Genomic DNA, 18,706 nt, shown 5'->3' on the forward strand with positions numbered 1-18,706 from the left:
GCAGGTGTCTGCCAGAAGATCCACCTGTTTACGACCTGGGCGTGGTGTTCCCATGACCTTTAACCCCTGTGCTACCTGTGAACTGGCTTAGGCAGGTCAGATCATCAGGCTCAACAACAGCTGATACAAAGGAAGCAGGAACAGGAGGACCCTAGGCCTCTGCTTAAGCTGGACAGGTGGCCCTGGCTGGGGCAAGGAGGAGAGAGAAGATGAACTTCATGTTGGACATGCAGTTATCCCAGCATACCTACAGAGGATGCCCAAGGCAGTTGGATACAGGAGCTTGGAGATGGAGCTGTGTTGCTCACCCACAGCTGGTTGCGCTCTCCTAGGGTGGTAGGGCAAGAAGCAAGGTGCCACCGGAAATCCTTGAAGCCAGGGCAAAAGAGGCAGAGCCTGCATCCAAATGACTGTGAAAGAGGAGGGCAGCCTGGAGGCGCGGTCTGAAGAAGCCTGGGGAGGAAAGGATTTTAAAAATGCTCATCAGAGAGAGGCCAGGCTCCAGGGAACCCACTTTTTAAGGGAGGTCTTCTGAGCATGTGCCAGGTATCTGAGCAAGGAGGCTGAGGGAGAAGCCTGAAGGAAGAAGGGGGCCAGGACAAGGCCTTAAAGGAGATGTGGGGATGCAGCCAGGGGTATGCTTATGCTTTTTAAGATGGAGAGACCTCAGCTTTGTAGAAGCGTCAAAGGGATGAAATAAGCAGGAAGGGGGAATAGGGGTTAGTGGTGAGTCCTCTCCCAAGCACCGGAGGCTGTGGGGGCCCAGGTGGGAAGGTTAGCCTGGAGAGGAGGCCTCTGTTCCCTCTGTTGAGGGGAGGCAGAGGCAGAAGTAGTAGGTGTAGGTGGAAATTAAGTTTGGGTGGGCAGAAGGTGACAACCCCCCTGGTCACACTTTCCTGACTCCTTAGCTTGGCTTGTAACCACCTGCCGGGAGATTCCTTGAAAGGCCACCTCCCCTCCCTGCTGGTGCCTTACTCAAAGCCCAAACAGCAGGAGCTAGGAGGAGCCACACCCCAGATCCCCGAACACCTGGAGGAGCAGGCCCAGCAGGCAGCCCCGTGAGGTCACCCAGTGGCTGGGACAGAGTCCAGTGCCCAGGGCACCCCGTCGAAACCTATACTCAGAAAAGCAGAAGTGTCTCAGTCTGTCCCGTGTGGGAACTCAGTGGCCTCCCGGGAGTGGGGGTAGCAGGGAGGGCAGCTAAGGAAACTCAGGCCCAGACAGTCCAGCGGTTGCTCAGAGGAAAGCTGAGGCCAAGGCTCCCCGAGAATCCGCGTCTCTGGACTCCTGCACCCTTCTGTTTTCCTTATCATCCGGAGGCTTCAGCCCCAAACCCAATGTGTTCAGAATGTCATAGCACGTCCCTGTCTAGGTCCTCACCCTGTGGAGGGGCCGCCCTCAGGCTGCCTGGCCAGTCGCCCCGCCACCCAAACCAGTCCCATCGGAACCCCAGGGTGCTGAGGCAGGCACGGCTCCTCCAAGTATTATGAGGCAGGAGGCCCAGGACCTTGTGGTGGGACCCCCTGTCCCTGCCCCTTCTTATTGCTGCTCCTATAGCTCTGGGCTAGGCCCTGGTGTACGCCAAGTGAGACCCAGTCCGGGCCCTGGAGAAGCTGTGGCCGGGAGAGGAAGAGAGGGCTCCACCTGCTGTCCCTCCACTCAGCCTGGGTGGCACAGAGCAGCTCAGTGAATGCACAAAGGAGGCAGTGTCCCTCACCAGTCCCAGAGCCAGTGCCTGGGTGGAGTGGCTGGTTTGGGGATCTTCTGCCTCTTACCCAGAAGACAGGATTTCCCTATTGTACCTGCTCCTGCCCCTTCCTAGGAGGCTCTGGGAGAGAAAGATGAGGACTAAGGGGGCAGGAGTGGGTGACACGCAGCTGGTTTGTTCTGGCGCCCCCTCTGCCCCGCCCCCCACCCCCAGTGTGCCTCTTGGAGGTGTGAAGATGTATTTGAGGGAGGAGGAACCGCTGGGGAGCCTCTGTGGTCATCACCTCCTCTTGCTGGGTCTGAGAGCCAAGCTCTGTGCCCTGCAGCAAACAGAGCTTGTGGGTTTGCTGTGCCCTTAGAATGTGGGGGGCCTGAGCCTGCTGGGACATTCCCAGGCATGGGACCAGGCCACCACTGGGAAACAGGGGCAGGTGAGTACTGCCTGCCAGCTCCCAGGTCACTGATGCCACGTCATCACTCCGGGTCCCTGTCACAAGGAGACCCTGACCCCTCTGCTACCTGTAGGGCAGTGCTGTGGGCCTGGATTCCCACACCCATCCTCCCCTCTTGTTCCTATCCAATTCCTCCCAAGTGACTCAGAGCAGGGCACAAGTGTGTATGTCTGGTCCCTGGTCTCAAGTGGGAACAATGAGATGTACCGTGTGTGGCAAGCATGAAGCCTCCTGCCCTCCACCTCTAGCCAGGGAGCACTCCCCCAACCCCCGCGTGGGCTTCCAAGGGGGGCCCGGGCATGGGTTCAGGAAGACACCTGAGCCTTTGTTTGAGGGCAGAGGCCAGTGGAGGCCCAGCCTTGCTGTGCTCTCACCAAGGGCCCCCCACTCAGAGTCTGAGGCCACAGCAGGTTCAAGGGAGAGAGAGGCCAGAGCGGAGCTGGGAGGGAGCTGGGTGGCCATTGTTGTCAGGGCCTGGCCTTGGGGCTGGGGAGGAAGTAGCTCTGAAAGGAGAGGGGAGCAAGATGGTTCCCAAGGGAGCAGCCACAGAAGCTTCTCACCCAGGTGTGCTGTGCTTACTACACATGGCTGGGATCTGGATCCCACCTGCATGAGGAGTAACGGGAGGAGAGTGGGCCTGGGGTTGGTGAGGAGGGGAGCTGGTACCCCCCACGCTTCTCTGGGTCCTTAGAGTAGGGGTGGGGAAGGACTGGGCACACTTGTCCACAATGTGGACACACAGATAGGGGGTGGGTGCACATGGGCACAAAGACGAGAGAGGGGAGGTGCCTCTTGGGGACCAAATCTCTGATCAGTTAGTGGTGTGGCCAGAACCACTCCTGTCCTCTCTGTGGTGTGCAGGGTCCAGACACCAGTGCCCTAATACCACATCTGCCCGGGGCCCCTTCCTCTTTAGGAGTCCTTCCCATCCTCCACAGGCTTCCTCTTTCCCTTTACATCCTCCCTGGGCCTTGGGGGAGTTGACAGCCATTTATTGTCCCTGTTTCCAGCCCAGGCGCTACTACTGCAGACCAGCCCAGGCCAGAGCCCTCAGCTGTCCCTTTTGCTTGGTCCTCAAATGTGCAGCATCTCCCCCACCTCAACTCAAGTGTGACTGGCTCTGTGTGTTGTCTGGGCCTGGGATTTAGAACTCCTCCTGGGACTCGGAAGCTCAGGGCAGCAGCCAGTAGTAAAAATACCCACAACCTGCAGGCCCCCACCTCTGCCTCCCGCAGCCTCTGTCTCAGGCAGCAGCACTTCCGCAACCCTGACAGGAAATGGGCTGCACTCTCTGCCTACCGCCATCTCAAGGCAACTTCTTGTTTCCCTGTTGCCCTGTGCCAGCCCTGAGGTTGTGTCCCTTGGCTGCATTCCCAAAGTCTTCCCAGGGCTCAGAGGGGACAGGATGGTGGACATGATTGCCAAACTGACCAGGAGGCAGAGTCGAGCCCTACGGGCACAGGTAGGGATGGTGGCCTTGGGGGGCAATCTCAGCCTCCATAGGCAGCAGAGGGCCTTCTGGGGTTGAGGGGCACGCTGTGAGCCTCTATTACTCACGGCTGTTAGGAGCTGGATGAGTGGGATTCAGGACAGGGAGTCTCAGGAACTCAAAGACTCTTCCTTTCTCGCCTGTTTTCTTCTCTCTGAGGTCCTCAGCTTGGGGCAAGGGAGCCAGTGCCGCTACCTGCTTGTGGCCACGGGGAGGGAACTGGAGACAGGGGAGAACCAACCTAAGGAAGAGTGTGGGGCTGGGCAGCTGATGTGGTGAGAGCAGGGGTCCCTCTTGGCTCTGTTCTCTGGCCTGAGGTGGGAGGTGACTTCTTTTTTCCCACTTGGTGTCCTCTATATCTCTAGGATACAACCCAAGAGCCCTTGATGCTGTCCTCAGACCCCTGTGAATGGGCTGTGTCTGTGTCTGGGCCTCCAGGAATGGAGGCCAATAGGAGCCCTTGGAGGCCAATGGGAGGGCCTGGCCCCATCTGGTCCCCAGGAACCAGCCAGAACCAGCTAAGATCCTGCCAGGTCAGGAAAGCAGCTCTATCTTAGCACCATAGGGGCTCTTGAAGAGTCTGTGGGGCCTCAAGTTGCTGCATACTTGCCCTCTCAGAGGTGTCCCAGTCAACAGAGACACTTTTGTGATTTTAACGAAGTTTTATTGTACAGAATTCTGAGGCTACAAAATGTTTAAAGAAAAAAAAAAAAAAAAGAAAGAAAGAAAGAAAGAAAACCAGAGATGGTATCAGTGGAAGAACAGCCCCTCCCAAGGGCTGCAGCATCTGAAACAGGAGTGGCCCCTGCCTGCTTGTCCCCAGAGAGGGCCCCTGGGCCTGTAACTTGGGGGCAGCCTAGTCCTCCCAATGCTTCCTTCCAAGTGTTCTACCCTGCCCCCACAGTGTGATTCTGCATATTCTCTTCTTGGTGACAGCTCTGTCCCACTGGAGACCTAAACTTTCCCCTCTGAAATCTAGTCTGTACCTGCTAGGGTGTGGAAATCCCTGATTCAAAGTGGCTTCCATGCCCCTCTCCATGGGTCCTCCCAGCCCCTGCCTGGTCCAGAGATAGGCAAGGCCACTGCCCCAGTGGCTCCAGCTGGGGTGGCCAGGAGTTGCCTTGGTTCATTCCCCTACCTCTCCTATGGCCTCCATCCTGTCCTCCTTCTGGGTTCTATGGCTCAAACTGTCATTCTCAGGAAGCTCTCGCTCCAAGTTGACTTCTATTGTGGGGTGCGTGTGTGTGTGTGTGTGTGTGTGTGTGTGTGTGTGTGTAATGTTTGGCATAGGATTGACTGGTGTATTAAAGCAGTAAGTGTTTTTGGTAGATCTGCTGTGTGCTTGGGGACATTGGCCTACCTGATGGGGGCATTATCCTGCATCTTGCTCTGAGAAACTCCCGCCTTGAGGGGGTGGAGGGAGCAGGCAGACCAGTAGGCAGCTAATTGATCACCAAGGTGGAATGCCAGTGGGCCCTGACAGAGCAAGGAGAAGAAGGCGGGCAGGTTAGACCTCTCCAGAGTCTTGTGAACTCAGGCCAGTGGAGGGGCAGGATCTGGGTGCTCAGGGAGTGAGGGGAGGGAATCCAGGCTGAGAGAACACCCGGAGCAAAGCATGGAGGTAGGAAGGTGCCTTCTGTGTTGGAGGTGGGCGAAGGCCTGGTGTGGTTGGAATACAGGGTGCCACATGAGGCCTGTGGGAAGGGAGAAGGAAAGAGAAGTGGGGTGGAGGGTCCTATGTCAGCCACAAAGGAGCCTGGAGGGGTGAAGGGGAGGGGCAAGGAACTGGTAGACTGGTGTCCCAGCTCTGCCTAGCCCATGCGCCTCGGGACAGCCACCCTGTCTAAAACTGCAATACGCCTTCTCTGACAGTGTCTCGCTCTCTTGTTTAGCGGGATTCATCACTGAAGTACTGTACATTTCACTGTCAACCCCCCACGACCATTTGCACACCCTTGCATTGGAGGGTTAGCCCTGCCACACGGGGTTTTGCGACCATTGGTTCACTACTACATTCCTGGTGCCTAGAATAGCACCTGGCACTGAACACAGCAGGCAAATCTTTGTTGAACAAATGAATGTTTTTGAGGTGCCTGTCTATGGCCCAGAGAGAGCCCATTGTAAGAAGGACATGCTTGCCCTCTCAGAGGTGTCACAGTCAACAGAGACACTTTTGTGATTTTTAACGAAGTTTTATTGTACAGAATTCTGAGGCTACAAAATGTTTAAAGAAAAAAAAAATGAAAACCAGAGATGTGGCTCAGTGGAAGAACAGTCACTGACATGCGAGAGGCCCTGAGTTCAGGCCCAGCACCACTGAAAACACAAAACGAAATGAAAACAAATATAACCCCTCTGATCGCCCTGCTCAGCTAAGACCATTGTTAACATTCTGGATGATTTCCAAATACAAAATTGGAATTATATTAGGCCTACCGTTTTGCCCTGGAGCATTACGTATCCTTAGAAAGCAGTATTCATCCCCACATGCTTTTTCGCCGCTTGAGGTTTAATGATATAGTTATATACCCTTCTGGGAGGTGCTGAGGGTGCTGGCTGGGTGCGGTGGGCACACCAGAGGAATCTCAGGATAGATCTTGGACTTGGCACCTGAACAGAGTCCTGATGCAGGAGGAGGAGTCTGCTGGGTGAGAAGGGTGGAGGTTGGGCTGCTGTGAATGAGCTACTGCCCGCAGGAGAGAGGGGGAATATGCATTCCCCCTCGGGAGAGGGGGAATGGCTGGGTGCTACTAGAGCTCAAAGTTCAAGGCCAGGGGCAAGGAATGGCAGGAAATAAGGCTTAAGCACATAGGCAGGGATAGGCGGCCTCTGGTGCCTGCACAATGCTGTGACTTTGCCCTGCAGCCAGCAGGGAGCCAGGAGGTGTGAGTCAGGTAAGCTTCTGTTCCTTAAGGGTGCCCATGCCTGGCCAGGTTTGTATTCCACGTGACAGACCCCACCTGCCCCCTCTTCCTTTGAAGGGAGATGGGGACTCACATTTGTTTGTTCCCTTTCTAGCCCATCTGACTGTCATCTCCCTCTTTGCCACCCCAAACACCACATTAGAAAGTTCCAGGCCTAAATCCAGAGGCGGGGCAGCAGGCAATCCCAGCTCTTTCTGGTCTGGAGTGGGAGTGGTGGGAGGGCTCTTTGGGGGCTGTGGAATGCAACAAGTCCAAGAAAGGAAAGCACAGAAGGGGCAGGTCCTGGGCCATTTCTCTGTTCCTGCCCAACTTCTCAGTGGCCTCTGGGAGTACAGTTGTGAGAACTGGGGTATCATTGTTTCATTATTGTTAATTTAAAAATTGGTGTAAATTGTCCTACCCATCTGTGACACTAAACTACTTCACAAAGCACTTTCAAGAACATTTCCTTATTCTATGTCTGCACCACAATTTCTGGAATGGGCAGAGCAGACATTTGACACCCAGAAAAACTGAGGCAGGGTTTGGGAGGACCCATGGAGAGGGACATGGAAGCCACTTTGAATCAGGGATTTCCACACCCTAGCAGGTACAGACTAGATTTCAGAGGGGAAGGATTAGGTCTCCAGTGGGACAGAGTTGTCACCAAGAAGAGAATATGCAGAATCACACTGTGGGGGCAGGGTAGAACACTTGGAAGGAAGCATTAGGAGGACTAGGCTGCCCCCAAGTTACAGGCCCAGGGGCCCTCTCTGGGGACAAGCAGGCAGGGGCCACACCTGTTTCAGATGCTGCAGCCCCTGCGAGGGGACAGATCTGCAGCACCTTGAGGCCCCACAGACTCTTCAAGAGCCCCTATGGTGCTAAGATAGAGCTGCTTTCCTGTCCTGGCAAGGTCTTAGCTGGTTCTGGCTGGTTCTTGGGGACCAGATGGGGCCAGGCCCTCCTGTTGGCCTCCAAGAGTTTATAGCAGGGCCTGCCACACTGGCCCCCCACTCCTGGAGGCCCAGACACAGCCATAGCCCATCCACAGGAGTCTGAGGACAGCACCAAGAGCTCTTGGATTGTACCCTAGAGATATAGAGGAAACCAAGTGGGAAAAAGGAAGTCACCTCTCCACTTCAGGCCAGAGAACAGAGCCAAGAGGGACCCCTGCTCTCACCACATCAGCTCCCCAGCCCCTCACTCTTCCTTACGTTGGTTCTCCCCTATCTCCAGTTCCCTCCCCATGGCCACTAGCAGGTAGCAGTGGCAAGTGACCAAGTGAGCACCATGTGATCTTGGAGTTTCCCTGAAAGTCACCTTTCCTCCTTCTTGGCACAGGCGGACGACCCCCAGGAGCCTGTGTACGCGAACGTAGAGCGGCAACCTCGTGCCACCTCGCCGCGCGCTGTCGCAGCCCCCGGCCCCAGCCCTGTGTGGGAGACGCACACGGACGCGGGCACTGGACGCCTCTACTACTACAACCCCGACACGGGCGTGACCACTTGGGAGTCGCCCTTCGAGGCTGCGGAGGGCCCCGCCAGCCCGGCCACCTCCCCGGCTTCAGTGGGTAGCCCCGAGAGCCTCGAGGGCGAGTGGGGCCAGTACTGGGACGAGGAGAGCCGCAGGGTGTTCTTCTACAACGCGCTGACTGGCGAGACCGCCTGGGAGGACGACCCCGAAGACCAGCTGGAGATGCAGCCGGGCCTGAGCCCCGGCAGCCCAATGGACCAGAGAGTGAGGGGCGGGGCCCGTGGGCGGGGCCGCCTCCCGTGTCTCTGACCCCGCCTCCTCCTGGGGCCGGTCTGCTATGGGGGGCGGGGCGGGACTGGCACTGAGACCCCTGACTCCGTCTTCTGCTCCCGCAGCCCCCCACCCCTGAGACGGACTACCCCGAATTGCTGACTAGTTACCCTGAAGAGGACTATTCCCCCGTGGGTTCCTTCAGTGAGCCCAGCCCCACCTGTCCTTTGGCCGCACCCCCAGGGTGGTCCTGTCACATCAGCCCGGACAAGCAGATGATCTACACCAACCACTTCACCCAAGAGCAGGTAGGGGCTGCAGATGGATGGACCCAGACAGCCACAGGATCGCTCCCAGCAGCTTTTCTAAGAGCTCCCATGCAGACCCCAAGACAGTCCTAGACACCGGGTGGCTTGCACCTGGCCCTGGGACTGTCTTTGACTCTGTTGGAGGGAATTTCTTCCCCCTCCCTCTTGAGCTGGGCTCAGGGCCCCTGACCATCCCTGTCCCCACAGTGGATGAAGCTGGAGGACCAGCAGGGGAAGCCATACTTCTACAACCCAGAGGACTCCTCTGTTCGGTGGGAGCTGCCCCAGGTAACCAACTGGTGAATGGAGCACACTGGGGAGAGTGGAGGCGATTATATACGACAGCCTCTCTCTCTCCCCCAGGTCCCCATCCCTGCCCCTCGAAGCATCTGCAAATCCAGCCAAGACAGTGACACCCCAGCCCAGCCCAGCCCTCCAGAGGAAAAAGTAAGGGAAGGGACATGCAGGCCCTGGCAGGACCACTGCAAAAGAGATGAGGGCTGGTTTCTGGAGGTCCTGGGGCAGGGACAGAGTGGGATATACTTGTCTTCTCCATAGGCCCAGCACCCGGCCCAGCTGGGGGAGCTGGGAGGAATCTGCTGCCTTGCTGCTGGAGGAGCCGGCAGCACCAGGAGCAGCCGCTGCAGGAGGGGCTGGTGAAGAGGGCTTGGTGGAGACTCAGGCCCAGCTGTGGGGAGCTGCCAGCTGAGGAGGAGACTAGCCTCCTGTCATGGCTCACCCTTTCTTTCCCCTTCTCTGTCTTAGATCAAGACTCTGGACAAGGCAGGAGTACTCTATCGCACCAAAACTGTGGACAAGGGGAAGCGGCTCCGGTGAGAGCCCAGAGCCCCTCTGCACCCAGACCAGGGCAGGATGGGCTTTAATGGTGAAGCTCCCTGAGCACTTCCCCGATGCCAGGCTCTTCCTAGTCCTCATAGCAACTTCACGTGCAGTACTGGGGGGAACCCAGGCACTGAGAGATAAAGTGACTTACCCAAGGTCCTTTGGTTACCAGCTGTTAGAGGCAGGAGTCCAGCCCTCCCAAGTGGGGGTCCCAGGCTCTGTTCTTAAGCTCTAAGTCCTCCTCTTGGAGGTGGGAGGGGGCCTCAGCTCAGGAGCAAATTAAAGCCCTGCCCTCCCCACTTCCCCACCCCACCCAGGAAGAAGCACTGGAGTGCCTCCTGGACAGTGCTGGAGGGTGGCGTCCTCACCTTCTTCAAGGACTCAAAGACCTCAGCTGCTGGCGGCCTGGTGAGACCCAGGCCCCCATAGGAGCTGTCCCATCTGCTCTTTGTCTATCTGGTTTGGGAAAAGCCAGGTCTGAGAGAGTGGTTCCTAAGTGTCAGACAGAGGTGTGCCTTGGCAGGGAAGGGAACGTGGCTGCAGATTGACCCCAGGACAAGCAGTTCCAGCCACCTTGGGGATGGGAGAAGTCCTTAAGGGTGGACAGCTCCAGCCAGAGGGCAGCCTCCCACACCTGCTCACAGGGGCTCCTGTGCCCCTTTCTCCTTTCCCCTTTCCTCCCTGGGTGGACAGCCGCAGTACACAAGCCAGGCTGCAGGCTCCATGGCCCAAAACACCAGGATCCTGGGTCCCAGAAACCCCCAGGCCCTTTCCTCAGAACTGTTGCTTGGCCACACTAGTGATCAGAGCCTGTCCCTAAAGGAAGAGCACATGGGGGTCTGAGCCCAGGCTGTAGCAAACCCATCTGAACTGAGGGCTTCCCATAACCTCGCTCCCACCCTTTCTCCTACAGAGGCAGCCTTACAAGCTCTCCACCCCTGAGTATACCGTGGAGCTGAAGGGGGCCACGCTCTCCTGGGCCCCCAAAGACAAATCCAGCAAGAAGAATGTGCTGGAGGTGAGTGATGGGGTGAGGAGGAAGAAAGACAGGACTTACTGATAGCCTGAGAGCCTCATTGCAGATAGGCTCCAGGAAGGAAGAAGGGAGACTCGGGGAGAATTGGGGCTAGAATTCTCAGGGCTCAAGGTCAAAGCTGCCCCCACTTCAGAGATCTGTCCATGTTTGGGGCATCACATGTTATTTATTTATTTTTTGGTGGTGTGCTGGGGACTGAAGCCAGAGCCTCATGCATGTCAGGCGAGAGCTCTACCACTGAGCCACACCCCCAGCCCTGGCATCGTGATTCTGTAGCTCCCTCTCCAACTGAGTCAGTAGTCGTTGCCTCAGAGGGTGGTGAGAACCAGGATGGCCACAGCCCTCCTAGCTACTCCAGGTTGACAGACAGGAAACTGACAGGCTAGGCCAGGAAACCTGTTCTCACCAGCCAGATCCTTGCTTCCGGTCTGACTGGGTCCCCAGTGAATAACCCAGGGCAGTGTCTGCCCTTGGCTGTTCCCCTGTTGTCTTATTTTGATATTAGTCATGCTCCCACCTCAGTCCCTGAAAGTTGTGAGGCAGATCACAACAAAACCCAGGAGGTAAGCGGCAAAATCCACCGAAAAGCCAGGACCAGGCAAAACACGTTAGAGATGGCGTCAAGATGGAGAGGAACTGGGGGCAGATAATGAAGAGGTGCTAAGGTGGTTGCTGGGACTCAAACGTGCTAGGCAGCACCCCACCACTGAGCCACATCCCCAGCGCCCCCCAACATTTTTTCATTTTAAAAAGCAGATTAAATAATATGCCAAGAGAGTCCTGTCTGATCCGAGAAGTTGTTCCCTGCCACCGGAGACAGGTTCTGCTGTGTCGGCTGCTCACAGGCCCTAAAGGGCAGGGTTGGTGTGCACTGCCACAGCCAGACGTTCTAATTACCCTGCAGCGCCTAGACCTCAGAACTGGAGGCCAGTGAGCAATCCATCCAAGTTGTCATCCGAGTCAGAAAGGCTGCGAGCCGCCAGTCCTTCGGCAGAAAGTTGCCCTCTGGTGTTTTGATTTATGCTTCTTGATGAAGAGGGCTGTGAATGGATGTGTTACCCCAGCTGGAGTGTGGGACAGGGGTGGGAATTTCTGGCCACACAGCTGGGGCAACACTTTGAGGGCCTCCGATTGAGGAGGAGGCCCGTGTTCTTCAGGCTCAGCCGTGGTCTGCTTTCACTTCCTCTCTCTCCACACTGTCTCCATTACTGGAGTCCAGCTGCCAGGGTCTCCCACAGGAGTTCCTTTCACTTGCTTTTTTGCTGGCCAGTGCTCTGGGTAAGGCCTGCCATGTCCTGTGGTTCATGGGGAGACAGGCTGGGGTATGAGGAAGTGCACCAGACAACTGAGCCCTGTAAAACTGGACTCCAACACTCATTAGCTGTGTGCCCATGAGGAAGTTGCTAAACCTCGCTGAGCCTCGATTTGCTCATCTGTAACAGAGGTGCTGTCACTCACAGCTTTCAATGAGAAGGAAGACTTGGGCTTGGGGTGAGGCCTTTGGGCCACAAGGCTCTGAGTCCCTGAGGCCAGGAGCAGTTTATCTCCCTCTCCGTACCCCCACCTCCCCATTCCAGGGAACCAGAGATGATGGAGTAATTTGTGTCCCCCCATACAGCTGCAGAGCCGTGATGGCTCCGAGTACCTGATCCAGCATGACTCAGAGGCCATCATCAGCACCTGGCACAAAGCCATTGCCCAGGGCATCCAGGAGCTGGTAGGGACAGCCTGGGGTCTCCAGGGCTGGTGGGGAGTGGGTGTTGGCATTATGCAGGGCAGCTGTGCCCTCTGTGAGTGGGACCTTCTGCTCACACACAGGGAGCTTCATGGCACCAGTGAGCGAGTGCCCCTCTCTGCAAATGCAGTCCCCGCTTACAGCCAGGATGGCAGGTGGGCTGCTGGAGAAAGAGCCTCCCCTGAGCCTGTAAACGGGGCCCTAGGGTTGTCCTCTCAGGAAGACTCTGCAGGAGGGGTCGGAACATCCAGAGGAGTTTTCCTATTTCAAAGGAGGCAGAAGGAGAAGTAGATGCTTTTCGAATTAGCCTCAGGCCAGAACGACAGACTAAAATTAGAAGATAAGACTTAAAAGGACTGATTCAAGAGTCTACCATTTTTTAGGTTCAAAGTATCAATTACATACATAGAGATGGGGACCACCCCTCTGACAACCATTCACCTGGCAGTGACCTGAGGCTTTTTGACTCTTCATTCCCTACAAGCCAACATTTTGTGCAGGTTTTGGCTGGACTAATAAAAGTAGGAATCAGAGGCAGGGAGTTATTGACAGTGCTCCAGCCCCAGCTGAAATTGCAAGTTCATGACTGGGAACCATTCTAGGGAAATATATCTAGAGGTGCTGAGGAAAACGTGGGAAGAGGGGCCGGGAGCTGGGAAGTGGGTATAAGGGTGGCCAGGATAAGAAAGGGTGAGAGAGAACAATATGATTCTCCAATATCCTAAGGGCTCTCTGCAGTCAAGTAAGTCAATTCTGAGATTCCCTGGAGGAGGTGAGGAAAGTTAACCTTCATTAGGGAAGAGAGAACTCTGACGGTCTGTCTCCATGGAAGACCTGAGGGCTGGCTTTCCCATCCTGGAGAGAACCTCAGCTGGCCCCAGGCCCTGCCTCTCTGAGGATGCCTAATTCCAGTCTGCAGACCTGCCCGCTGAGGAGGAAAGTGAGACTGGCAGCGCAGATTTCGGGTCCAGTGAGCGCCTGGGAAGCTGGCGGGAGAGAGAGGATGACACTCGGTCCAGTGCAGGTGTGTGGAGGCCTGTTGGGGAGTATCCACGAAGTGTCACCCTGGCTGGGGCCACTGGGTCAACCCTGACACCACGGATTGACGGGGTTCTGTGTTTCCCTGCAGCAGCCGGACCTGTTCTGAGCCCTGGAGGCCAGGAGAGCGACTTGAGCAAAGTCCGGCACAAGCTCCGCAGGTTCCTACAGCGGCGGCCCACGCTACAATCGCTGCGGGAGAAGGGCTACATCAGAGGTATGGCGGCACGACTGGGTGGGCTGCGGGGCACCTGCGGGGCGACGCTGACAAGCCTCTCCCCCAGATCAGGTGTTCGGCTGCGCGCTGGCGGTGCTGTGTGAGCGCGAGAGGAGCTCGGTGCCGCGCTTCGTGCAGCAGTGTATCCGGACCGTCGAGGCCCGGGGTAGGAGCCGTGGCAGGCTGGGTCAGACCCTCGGGTGCCTGATGGCCTCCTTCCAAGACAAAGGATGGAGATCCCTGGGTGGGAGCAGGGTAGGGGGGAAAGGATGGAAGGCCCTGAGTAGGAAACACCAGCGACTCTAGCCCCACCTGGGGTCAGCGCCTCCCTCTCACCCAGGGCTGGACATCGACGGTCTGTACCGCATCAGCGGAAACCTGGCCACCATCCAGAAGCTGCGCTATAGGGTGGACCACGGTGAGGCTTATCCCCAGTTCTTGCCCCAGGGTCTCAAGGTGCAAAGGGGTGTTAGCCTCCCCTTCATCCTCTGCCTCCTCCTGCGCCGCAGATGAGCGTCTGGACCTGGACGATGGGCGCTGGGAGGACGTGCATGTCATCACTGGCGCTCTGAAGCTCTTCTTCCGGGAGCTGCCCGAGCCCCTGTTCCCCTTCTCGCATTTCAGCCAGTTCATCGCAGCCATCAGTGAGAACTGGGGGCAGCGGAAGGGGAGGGCAGGGGAACTGATCAACCACTGCCGTCGCAGCCCAGCCAACCCTCCCACTCCTCTGACCCTCCCTTGCCCAGAGCTGCAGGACCAGGCACAGCGCAACCGCTGTGTGCGAGACCTGGTGCGCTCACTGCCAACCCCCAACCACGACACGCTGCGGCTACTCTTCCAGCACCTGTGCAGGTGAGCCAAGTGAGCGGGGGCAGGTCCTGGCCAGGGCCCCCATGCCTGCCCAGGTCTAGGCCCTGACCCCACCCCACCTCTCCTCAGGGTGATCCAGCACGGCGAGCAGAACCGCATGTCGGTGCAGAGCGTGGCCATAGTGTTCGGGCCTACGCTGCTGCGGCCAGAGACAGAGGAGAACACCATGACCATGACCATGGTGTTCCAGAACCAAGTGGTGGAGCTCATCCTGCAGCAGTGCTCAGATATCTTCCCGCCCCACTGACCGTGGCGGACCTGGGACTAGGGGCAATGACTGTGGTCCTAGGGAGACTGGAATTGCTCTCCGAGGTCCTTGGCCTTCTATGGGTCTGCAGGCACTGTGACGTCTATACCCCTCGTTTCTGAGGGTATAGTGACCCCTGGTGGGCAGTTCGTGAAATGTGATTTTTTTCCCCCCGCCCTGGCGGGTCGTGTTTAGGGTTAATTAGGTTCTGTTCTTTATTACAGCGCCACCTACTGGGCGGGTGGGAGAATGTGTAGGGGTGAGAGTTCTGTTTTCTGGGACTCCCACGGGGAGGAGGAATTTGGAGAGGGCCTTCCTGGCTTCTTCAGGCCTTCACCTGGTCATGGCCTTCACAGAGACTCTGATGACGCCCCTGTCCAGGCCCTGTGCCCATCAAGCAGCTACTGACAGCTTCCTTCCAGCCGCATAGCTGAACCTGTCTCCCCCAGGCCTCAAGGATGAGCTCTTGGGCCTCTTGCAGAGGTCAGGGTGGTCAGCTAGGTGAGGTCAGGGTTCCTGTTTGGGATTGGGCACCTAAGCCCTCCCTGATCCACTGTGTCCTGTGCAAGTTCTTCATGCCCACTGGATGTGGACCCTGCACCTGCACTTGATGTGCACCTTTCCACACTCAATCCCATTTTACAGATGAGGAAACTGAGGCTTACAGAGACAGAGTGACTTGTTCAGGGTCAGGTGAGTGATCTGACTCCCCAACAGAGGTTCCTCCCATACCACTCCAGAGAGGGCTGTTGATCCTTTGAGCCACCTACACCCCACCGCAGCATGGGACCATGGGCAAAGCAAAGAAACTCAGCTGGGTCTGTCCTGTCTGTGCCTGGGCTGGGGAGTTTCCTGAACTCATGGAGGGAAACTGCCCCAGCTGTTCTTCTCAGGGGAAGAGGAAAGGTCAAGTGTGCCTGCCTGGTGCCCACCATGCCATGGAGACCTGGGAAAGGCCTGCAAGGGATGGAGGACAACCTCAGGAAAGGAGAGGTGAACCTTGGAGTCGCAGACCCCTTCCCTCTTCATGCACAAACCACCTCGGTTTCTGGATCTCGATCCCCAGCCCCGCCCATCCACTCACTGACTTGACCAACAATAATCGGTAATATTTATTAAGCTTTCGCCAAGCATTTTATTTGGATCATCCCTGCTTGTTTCTCACAGTCAATATTTATTATTTGTTCTTGTGTGCCCGGCACTGTGCTCTGGGGCAAGGATGCTGACTCCTGTCCTGGTGGAGCTTAGGGTTCACTGGGTGAGGTGGACCCATGCCAGTGGGGGCAGGTTAGGAGTTCAAATGGAGGCCTCGTACCCCATGTCTAAATATTTAAAAGTGATCAATCAAGCTAACAACTGTTAAATAAAATATGTTCTATTCTCCTACTTTGGCAAATCTGCTTTGATGAGGACTTGGGAGGCCAGTTCTAATTTAACCTTCTGTTAAATTAATTAATTAATCTCACAAGATCCATACCCGAACATGGTGGCACAGGAAGAGTTGGTCCTGGCCTTCCACTTGCTGCCCTTATCTTCCCACGCTCAGAGCCATCCTCCCCCAAGGAGAGGCTCACATGCAGAAAGCTTGATGCTCCAGGCCATGAGCACAGATGGCCAGTACCCCCTACAATCGTCTGTCACTTGGTCACTCCACTGGTGACCCAGGAGGAAGTGGGCCTGGGCCACTGGGGCAGGGCATTCTGGGGTTCTGTTTATAGGGAGCCTGGTCCAAAGGAAGGCTCCGTCTCTCAGAGGGCCCCATAGATTCCTCATCCTGTGAGAAGAGCCTTAAGCAGAGAGGGTTCAGACTTCTAGAGCACAGATTCCCCGCAGGGACTCCACCATCCAAGTCGAAGGCAGAAATGGGCAGGCATTTGGCAACTGAGGACTGTTCAAATATATTTTTAAAGGGTTAGGAAGAAGCCCAGGGGGCAGGGGTGGGGTATGAATGTTTCCTGTAGGAGATGCCTCTGCAGAAGCCACTTTGAGGCAAGCAGTAATAAGGAGGAATCAACCAGGCAAGGAATTAAGGGAAGTGTGTCTAGTCTGAGAGAACAGCATGTGCAAAGGCTCAGAGGCAGGAATGTTTGTGGAGAGAATAAAATCTGATAGACCACTGTGAGTGGGCCCAGAAAGCCAGTGGGTATGAATGTGAGTGACACTGGAGAGGCTGGCAAGGGACAAGGCCTGCAGGGCCCCATGGACCTCCCTGATGTTGGCAAGGACATTGGGTCACCAAGACAAGGAGCTGGAAGATTCTTGATCAGAGAGATCTTAGGGAATGTCACCTCCTCACCCCACCCCAGGCTTCTGACTGCAGCAAGTTCTCTGGGACTAATGAGGCAGCAGCAGGCAGAGACACCCGAGAACCCTCCCATCATCATCAAGAGGAATGGCAAAAATCATCCACCACCCATGAGGAAGGGACATGTATCTCAGCTGAGGCCATAGCAGGTTGATGTCAGAGCCTGACACAGAGCTCCATTTGCATAGTCTGAGGACCTACTGTGCACATCACCAAAAGTTTGAGGCTCAGCCACATGTCCCAGCACTGAGCCTGGTGCATGGTGAACCTTGCAGGAGCCATTGAGTATATTTTGAAGGAACTGGACTTTGTCCAAACACACAATGATGCATAGAAACAGAACCTGCCCTCTCTCAGCTCTATCTGGTTGGGGAGAGGCATAAGAAGGGGTGATAGGGCTGGTGCAGTGGTGCACGCCTGTAATCCCAGCAGCTCGGGAGGCTGAGGCTGAGTTCAAAGCTAACCTCAGCAAAAGTGAGGCGCTAAGGAATTCAGTGAGACCCTGTCTCTAAATAAAATACAAAATAGGGGGCTGGGGATGTGGTTCAAGCGGTGGCGCGCTCGCCTGGCATGCGTGCGGCCCAGGTTCGATCCTCAACACCACATACAAACAAAGATGTTGTGTCCGCCGAAAACTAAAAAATAAATATTAAAAATTCTCTCTCTCTCTCTCTCTCTCTCCCTCTCTCACTCTCTCTTTAAAAAAAAATACAAAATAGGGCTGGGGATGTGGCTCAGGGTTGAGTGCCCCTGAGTTCAATCTCTGGCACCCCTCCAAAAATAAAAAAGGTTCCCCCACAACCTCACTGATGCCCTAAGTCTTCCTTGGACTGGCCTCTGCCCCTGAGCTACTCTAGAAAGGGCCACGGAGCCCCCAAGCTTGTTTGGTCTGGTGGACACATCTGTGCAAGTGGACCCGTGAGCTGCCTGTGTCCTCCCTGAGGCACATGTTCCTTGATCTGCAGCAACATGGGTCCTCTCCATCCCTCCACCCCTCCCTTCCTTAGCTCCCGTCTGCCCAGAGGAATGTGAACACATGCCTCATGTTTCAGTTCTCTGAGGGACATAGCCAGGACTGGAACTGCAGGGTCCCAGGTGACTCCAATCTTTTGAGGACCCGTCAGACTTTTCTATAGTGGCTGCACCATTTCACATCCCAGCAGCCATGTGGGAGGGTTTCTGTTTTCTACTTTCTGCAACAACCATTCCAGGTTTCCATACTCCTCTGACTCTGGGACTCTTCCCTCCTTCCCTCCCTCCCTCCCTCTTGGCAATGGCGGCCTCTACCTCCCCAAAGCGGTGGGCACATTTCATGTTCTACCATAAAGCTCAGCCCTTCATCACCACATCTGCCTTTCCTCCTTTCCCCCAGTACCTCAGAGCACCCATCTCTCCAGGGTACAGTGGATCTCCTTTTTTTCACTGTCATTGAACATGTTTCTCTTTTACACGTTGAATGGCCATCTTGGGCCGAATTCCCCCAGGAAACGGAAACAAGCAGGAGGCAGACTGGATGCACTCAGGGCCAGCACCTGTGGCAGATGAAGACAGGTCCACTGGGCCTCAGGCCCATCACAGACCTCAAGCAAAGGGTCAGGCTTTCAAACCACCATATTGGATGCCAACCATCTCACTGAGTGGTGTGGATTTGGGCAAAGCGAAAGAAGAGTATTCAGTCTTGGAGGTCCCAGCCCCAGCAGGGCTCCCATTTTTAATCCAGTGGGTTCCCTCCTTTTCTAGCCTGGAACTGGTCCTAGATGTTTTCAGGTCATGCAGATGGGTGTCTGCCTCAGGAGGGACTGCGACGCTT

The 18,706-nt window shown here is 56.1% G+C and overlaps 1 protein-coding gene across 6 annotated transcripts in view; it reads left to right on the forward strand.

Annotated features, from left to right (window-relative positions):
• Positions 1-17,466, forward strand: part of Arhgap27 (Rho GTPase activating protein 27) — a 34,893-nt gene extending 17,427 nt beyond the window's left edge. For 2 of the 6 annotated variants that reach the window (XM_076869597.2, XM_076869598.2), the window contains exons 4-18: positions 7,896-8,291; positions 8,423-8,605; positions 8,813-8,893; positions 8,969-9,052; positions 9,371-9,438; positions 9,766-9,856; positions 10,362-10,466; positions 12,103-12,201; positions 13,132-13,243; positions 13,349-13,474; positions 13,542-13,640; positions 13,815-13,892; positions 13,984-14,118; positions 14,221-14,326; positions 14,414-17,465. In XM_076869597.2, coding sequence (XP_076725712.2) covers positions 7,896-8,291; positions 8,423-8,605; positions 8,813-8,893; positions 8,969-9,052; positions 9,371-9,438; positions 9,766-9,856; positions 10,362-10,466; positions 12,103-12,201; positions 13,132-13,243; positions 13,349-13,474; positions 13,542-13,640; positions 13,815-13,892; positions 13,984-14,118; positions 14,221-14,326; positions 14,414-14,591 — 1,941 coding nt within the window. In that variant the 3' untranslated portion in view covers positions 14,592-17,465. The other 4 variants (XM_076869602.2, XM_076869601.2, XM_076869599.2 and 1 more) reach the window with 4 other exon arrangements.
• The last annotated feature ends 1,240 nt before the right edge of the window (positions 17,467-18,706 follow it).

The sequence above is a fragment of the Callospermophilus lateralis genome, chromosome 11 (genome assembly GCF_048772815.1).
Source record: "Callospermophilus lateralis isolate mCalLat2 chromosome 11, mCalLat2.hap1, whole genome shotgun sequence".
NCBI classification, from domain to species: Eukaryota; Metazoa; Chordata; class Mammalia; order Rodentia; family Sciuridae; genus Callospermophilus; species Callospermophilus lateralis.